Genomic DNA, 6835 nt, shown 5'->3' with positions numbered 1-6835 from the left:
AATGGTGGTGATGGATTAAATGGTGGTAATGAAGTGGCAGAGATTGAGGAAGAGGGGGATCAAGGTAATGATGATGATGAGGATGAGGATGAGGATGGAAATGGTGGTGGTAGCAGTGATGAAGAGGATGATGAGGATGATGGTAATGATGGAAGTGGTAAAGAAAGAAATGATGGTAGTAGCGGTAATGAGGAGGAGGAGGAGGAGATTCAGGGGGACGAGGAGGATGTTGCGAAACCACAACCACGGCCGAAGCCGAAGGAGAAAGTCCCAAATAAACCAAGTGCACGACACATTCCACCCATGCGTTTGCAGCTTACTCGTCTACCCGGTGGGAAATCCAGAGGTGAACCTAAAGATGGCAGCAAAGTTCTATTCGGATATGATATCTCGTGGGCATGTACCATCAATGAGACAATTGTAACAATCTGAACTTTGATTTTCATATGATTTGTTGATATTTAATTTCTTATGTTTCAATTCTATTTGTTTGTCTTTCGTAGGATCATAAGAATGCCACACATCTTTTTAGACACCAATCTTCTTATGAAAAAATGAAAAAATGGCCCCTAGAAGGTGAATGTCCAAGAGTGAGAGCCATTTTTGAAAACTCAGGTTTGTATGTTGTCGTTCAAAACTCTGTGATTGCATATGACAAGGCTGCAGTATCATGTTTTACTGAGAGTTTTTACGACGAATTCGATACATTCCAATTCCTCTTTGGCGAGATGGGATTGATTCCCGAAGACGCAGAATAGATTCTAGGATTGCAGGTTGAGGGAAAATCCACGGAAGACAAGTTCAAGAAAAACCTAGATCGGAAAAAAATTTATGAATTGACGGAGAAGTTGTTTGGATGGGATGAAAAGAAGACGTATGGCCTCTTTGTGATGGGAAAGAAGTACCCAAAGAAAGAGTTTAAACTTATTGAGATTAGAAATATGTATGCGGGGTCACTTGAGAAAGACGGAGACAATGAACTACTCTCTAATTTTGAAGTTCGTGCGACGGCAGCTGCATACTTGTTGTATGTCCTTGCTTCGGTTATATTTTCCGATAGCAAAGGAAACATAGTCAGGGTCAACCTTTCTCAACTTTTGGATCCCTTGGAGGAGGTGAGTAAGTATTCGTGGGGGACTGCCATAGTAGCACATTTGAACGCTCGCTAGCAAAGGCATCCTGGGAGAGAACTTCTCAAATGAACGGGAATTTGGCTTTACTTCAGGTAATTTGAGTTATCAAATTTGTTCGTTGTTCGTAATATTTTTTGTTATATATTTTTAGATTTAATATTATTTTTATTGTTTTGATGTTGTTTCAGGTGTGGATTTACGTGCATTTCCCCTCATTGATCAAAGGCGATGAAGACATCCAATTGCAGCCAACATGGAACAATACTAAACCAAGAGGAACCCGATACAAGTACACTGAAACTTAGGATAAGGAGGAAGCGCAGAAGTTGAAGTTGATATCCATGTGCCAAAAATTGGACAACATGACAGCCAAAGAGGTAACCTTTGTTCCCTACAAGGAAGATAAAGTAGGAGGATTGCAAGATCTTGCATATTACCATGGGCCTCTGTTTTACCCCTATGGATACTCAATGTACAATCCGCATAGAGTAATGCGTCAGCTTGGATATATTCAAGATTCACCCGATGAGGATTATGTACAACCGTTCAAATATAAATTAAAGAAATGCAATGCGGACAAAAGACGTTGGTTGTTGCTTACGAACCTGAGCCTGAGACTTTGCATTGGAATAATAGGCATTTGGGTACTAGTAGGGTAGAAATCTCTTGGTGGGATCATGTTAATGAAGGTAATGAGGTAACCGATGATTACATGACATGGTATGAAGGCTTCTCCCACGGTCGAGTGATAAGGATTGATCAGACTACGGGTAGGAGGAGCAACAAAGCATCTTCCGCTGCTTCTACATCCGACACTAGAGACGACTCTTCCATTATTAAGCTTGTGGTAAGTACTTATTTTTCGAGTTGTGTTAATCATTTACATACAGTTTTAATTATGTTAACATTAATCGGTATTTGAATGCAAATAGAGGGAACGGGTGAAGATTTTTATGAAGTTATTTTGTTGCAAAGCCGACAAAGGAGAAGTGATAGAACCTGAGCAAAGTCGCATGTACGCTGAGTACTTCCAACACATTGAAATCCACAAGCAAAGAAAATGTTCGTTGATCTGGAAAAGCAATGTAAGAGGACAAGGAGAACAGCTAGCCAACTAACACAAGAACGTTCTCAAAAGGGAGATGGTGATGATCAAGTTCGTTCGTTTATTGATATCATAGTAACAACTTTATGTTCCACATCCAGTAGTTCCTCAAATATGCGTAACAAGGGTCGTTCATTTGTTAATACTCACGATAACGACTCTTAATTTCCAAAACATCCAGGAGACTCTCATTTATGGTCTAATAAAATCGTTAGTTTATTAATACACTGTTAACGACTTTATAGATCTATGCATAAAGTCGTTTGTTTGTTAATAGGCTAGTTAACGACCCTTGATTTCCAAAACATCCAGGAGACCCTCATTTATGGTCTAATAGACTCGTTAGTTTATTAATAATCTGTTAACAACTTCATCGATGTATTCCTAAAGTCGTTTGTTTGTTAATAGGCTTGTTAACGACCCTTAATAACCAAAACATACAGGAGACCATTAAATTTGGACTATAAGGGTCGTTTATATTTATGAATACTTACCTAAAGACTCAAGTTGATAAGGTAAAAATCGTTGCGTTATATTGCTTAAATGTAAACGACCCTTTTTCCAAAAAAAAGTTTTATAATGATAAGTTGATTACACAAGATAAAACACATTGTATTCGTTAAGGATTAGTGATAATACAAACATCCAAGTATTCATGCATTATACTTCCAAAAGTATGCTTCACAATAGTAAGCTCCAAAAAAAAAAAACTCCTTCCACAATAGTAATTCTTCTTTTCTTTATCGCCATGTCACACCTAGTTCTTGAGGGTACGTACATACAAGAGCCTCTGGGGAAGCCTTTGTTGAATACAATTACAACACAAGTGAATGTGTCCGCTAAAAGTTTACCACCAAAAGGAATTTGCATCCAAAACTTAAAACCGGCCTTCTTCGACCCCTTCCGCCATTTCACATTAGACACCAAGTCTTTGAACTTCAATCCCTTCTCTTTTGAATCTCCTTGCATGATCATTGTTAGATAGAGTTGCTTGTCCTCGACAATCTTAGCCGCCATTTTTGTTCTTGCATATTAGATTTGGGTGAGGTTAAGTTCATCGTCATGCTCGAAATTCCCTAATTGTTCGGTTGCAACATGGTAACCACAATTCCCATCCCCATCAACATCGTCGGTGGATATAAGGTGATCTAAGATGACGTGAGGAAGTTGGTCGCACTAAACCATTTTAAGGTTTTAGCAACCCAGAGTAGCAATAGCACTAGTGTCGTTGCCAAATTTCCGTTGCTAATATTTTGCAACGGCGACTTGTTGTTGCTAATTTCGCAACCTTGAAATTTGGGTTGCTATTAGCAACGACTAGTTGTTCATGCATGCGAAGCACGCTTGTGGTCAGGAACACCTTGACTTATGTTTACGCCCAAGTCAAATTTTGGTCAAGTCCTCTTCTTTTGTTTTCCATCCTTCAGCCTTATCCGCCTTATCTTTCCATCCTTTGAGTTTTCTCAGCCACATTTTTTTTTCATTCTCTTTCTTCTTCGAGCTGCAGCTCTGAAGAACCCTAGTTCGGCAACAAGTCCTCTATCACAACACCACCATCAGTCTCTTCACTTATCAAGACCCCATCTCAGATTCAAAAGCAAACCTTAGTCTCTTCTTCATCTGACTTCTTCTTAATCAAGAGCATAAATTAATCAGAATCGTCTTCAGATCCGCTTTTAAAAAATCGATTGAACCACAGAAACCCAAGTTCGATCAACAGGTAATAATCGTTTTATTCTGTGTATATATTGGTTTTAGGTTTATGTTTGCTCATGGATTTTCAGTTGGAATTTTTATTGCAGTTGGAAGCATCGATCTGAGATTTTATGTCATTTGCGAGATTTGGAAGTATCGATATGATAATCAGGTAATAAGGTCATCTTTTCGTTCTAGTTTTATAATTTTGGGTTCGATTTTAGGTTTCGTTATTTGTGAGATTTGGGTTTCTGTTTTTTTTTTTTCGATTCTAATTTTAAATGTGATACCCAAATAGCAGTTGTTGGAGGTGTTGGATGATACATCCTGTTCATGCTCCCACATACTTTAGATATAATATTTGATTATATGATTTGAAAGTAAACATCTTTTATATGATTCTGTCTATTGATTGTCGAAGAGTTGATGTCTTAGGAAATTATTTATTCTCAATGGTAGGATTACCTTATGGGAGTTCTTTTTCTTTTAAAAGGGTTGGACTTTATGGGAGTTCTTTTTCTTTTAAAAGGGTTGCTATTGGAAAGCTTCTTGAAATTGTATGGATGCTTTTTTGTACCAAGTGTATCCTTGCTCTTTATTTTTTACTTTCTAGAAAGCTTTTTCATATGAATTTGGTCTGATGTTTTTTACATCTTTTATTTTTTGATAGGTTAGTGCAAATTATGTTGTACTCAGGTTCTTATCTATGGATTATTTTGTTGCAAGAGAAGGTTTAGGACTAAGTGTGCTTTAGGTGGCCTTGGTTTTGCAACTGCATAGGTCATGAAGAAGGTCTTTGATCAAATTTTCAGGGACCTGGACTATTTAATGTTGTATCATTTTTTTGTTTGGTTCTGTTCTTCCTCTTGGAAGATTAGTGGTGATGGTGCAGCAGATATGGTTGATCATGATGTTGCTATGGCTTTTGTTCAGAGTCGGAATAGCTGTTACCTTCGAGTTCGGGTAATCAACTCACTCTTTTTTTGATTTACCATTCAACCCAACGACTTTACCACAGTAATAGCTATTTACTCTTGGGATGATTTGTTGAATGGTTTTAAATGATAAAAAAAACCATTTCTGTAGAATTTCTGTTGTTTTTGTTGTTGCCAAATTCATGAAAGTTGTTGAAGATAGAACAACACTCTGGTTTTTTCTGGAAACGGTTACAAAAATTAAATTAAACCCCATTACTTGTATTTTACTGTAGTGTGAAGTTAACCAACAATGAAGAAGAGATATGAAAGGCCAAGGTTGTAGTATTGGTTTATGGAATCTGAGTGTCATTCGTCTCGTTTTTTGAGGTTCTGTTTTGTTGATTCATTGTTTGAGTTAGTATATTTTGGGGACAAGTTCTAACATAGTGAAATGTGCATATAAACTGCAATTAGTTGGTTAATTTTTATACAAGACAACGAGATCCAAACATTTTATTTGTTGTTGGAATTACCATTTAGGTTCGGGGGTATGTGGACATTGTTTAGAGATCCACGTGTGTGAAGTCATTGTTGGACTGTTTTCTGTTGTTTCAACATGACGTCTATGTAGTGATTGACTGTCATTGATAATAATTGTATCACTGAATGGCCTTTCTCATATAATGCCTTGGAGATAATTGTCTTGCCTTATTTAATTTTAGACTACCCGTAGTTTGTACAGAAAAAAAGTTGGATCCACATGTGGTTGTATATCTTCCCGAGGGACCATTTTCATATATGTGATACATTACTTTAATTTCTTTAATGTATTTGGGAAACCATGACCTAAACTCGCTTCATCACTGGTTTGCAGTAAGAGGGGGATGAACAAGAATGTTCTCAAAATTTCTGTAGTAGAACAGAAGGTAAACAGTTTTCTTTACAGTCCTTGCTTCTTCTTTTTTTCTTTTGTAATTTTTTGACACGTGGATAACTATATCTTGATAGTTTCGTCATTTACTTTACATGAAATCCACTTGGATATTATCTGAATTACTTTTTTTTTGAGGATTTTTTTAGCTGCAATGGGTTCATTCGTTTAGTCAGTGATTGGGGAATATAAATAACTATCTACCGCGTAATATTTTACAGGTTCTTGATGCGACAAGCAATGAACCATGGGGTCCTCATGGGTCAAATCTGTCAAATGTTGCACAAGCTACCAAAAACTAGTAAGTTGATTCATCTTTTTAGATTCTCTCCATAGTTCATATTCCATAAAAATATATGCTTATTTCATATTTTACATTTCTGCAGTCATGAATATAAAACGATAATGGCTGGGCTTTGGAAGAGAATCAATGATACTGGAAAAAATTGGCGCCATGTGAACAAAGTTTGCACATCTCTTGTATGCTTTGTGTTGCTCAAGAACGAGCTTCTCATTATTTGAAGTTTCGGAAACTTATGGTAACTTCGGAGAATATTTCTTGAACATATTATAGATCAATTCCATAAATTTACCTTCTTTTTCTATGTTCTCATATATGGAAGTTAAATTTTCATACATAACACCATTATGTGTACTAACCTTTAAAATTTCATAGGATTCGTAGCACAAACTCACCCGGGGGAATGTATAGGCCCATTTCAGGAGGTTATGGGGATGAAGATATCTACGGAAGTAGAAACGATGACCGAAATGGTTACAGGAGAGAAAGAAAATATGGCTATAAATATGATGACAGAAACAGTAGAGGTGGTGATTTATACAATCGCAATGGAGACCGTTATGGTAGAGACTCCGATGGTGGTTACAAGGATGATGATTATAATAGAGGAAGAAATCCAAGTAATGAAGACTTTCAGTCTGGCCAGAGAAGTAGGAGTTCTGATAGATACAGGGAATGTGGTTATGATGACGACGGTCTTCATATATCAACGTATGCTATTACTTCTCAGTTACTTATATTTTGGTTAAGGAA

The 6835-nt window shown here is 36.9% G+C and overlaps 2 protein-coding genes across 2 annotated transcripts; both read left to right on the top strand.

Annotated features, from left to right (window-relative positions):
• The first annotated feature begins 1638 nt into the window (after nucleotides 1-1638).
• LOC113291101 lies at nucleotides 1639-2251 on the top strand. The gene is made up of 2 exons (XM_026540672.1): nucleotides 1639-1980; nucleotides 2066-2251. Exons 1-2 carry the CDS (start codon nucleotides 1699-1701, stop codon nucleotides 2249-2251), a joined length of 468 nt encoding a protein of 155 aa, XP_026396457.1. The 5' UTR covers nucleotides 1639-1698.
• A 1749-nt stretch (nucleotides 2252-4000) lies between these two features.
• On the top strand, nucleotides 4001-6384 carry LOC113291100 (clathrin interactor EPSIN 2-like). The gene is made up of 3 exons (XM_026540671.1): nucleotides 4001-4105; nucleotides 6003-6082; nucleotides 6168-6384. The coding sequence occupies exons 1-3, from the start codon at nucleotides 4001-4003 to the stop codon at nucleotides 6301-6303; spliced, it is 321 nt and encodes a 106-aa protein (XP_026396456.1). The 3' UTR covers nucleotides 6304-6384.
• Nucleotides 6385-6835: the final 451 nt, after the last annotated feature.

The sequence above is a fragment of the Papaver somniferum genome, chromosome 6 (genome assembly GCF_003573695.1).
Source record: "Papaver somniferum cultivar HN1 chromosome 6, ASM357369v1, whole genome shotgun sequence".
NCBI classification, from domain to species: Eukaryota; Viridiplantae; Streptophyta; class Magnoliopsida; order Ranunculales; family Papaveraceae; genus Papaver; species Papaver somniferum.
Note: the sequence above shows the minus strand (reverse complement) of the source record. Positions and strands in the feature narration are given on the sequence as shown.

Excerpts from the sequence above, each read along its gene's own strand:
- LOC113291101 (XM_026540672.1), top strand. The coding sequence starts at position 1,699 with ATGCAATGCGGACAAAAGACGTTGGTTGTTGCTTACGAACCTGAGCCT. Across the intron at positions 1,981-2,065 it reads CTTCCATTATTAAGCTTGTG|AGGGAACGGGTGAAGATTTT; the intron begins GTAAGTACTTAT and ends GAATGCAAATAG.
- LOC113291100 (XM_026540671.1), top strand. The coding sequence starts at position 4,001 with ATGTTTGCTCATGGATTTTCAGTTGGAATTTTTATTGCAGTTGGAAGC. Across the intron at positions 4,106-6,002 it reads AGTATCGATATGATAATCAG|GTTCTTGATGCGACAAGCAA; the intron begins GTAATAAGGTCA and ends AATATTTTACAG. Across the intron at positions 6,083-6,167 it reads GCACAAGCTACCAAAAACTA|TCATGAATATAAAACGATAA; the intron begins GTAAGTTGATTC and ends ACATTTCTGCAG.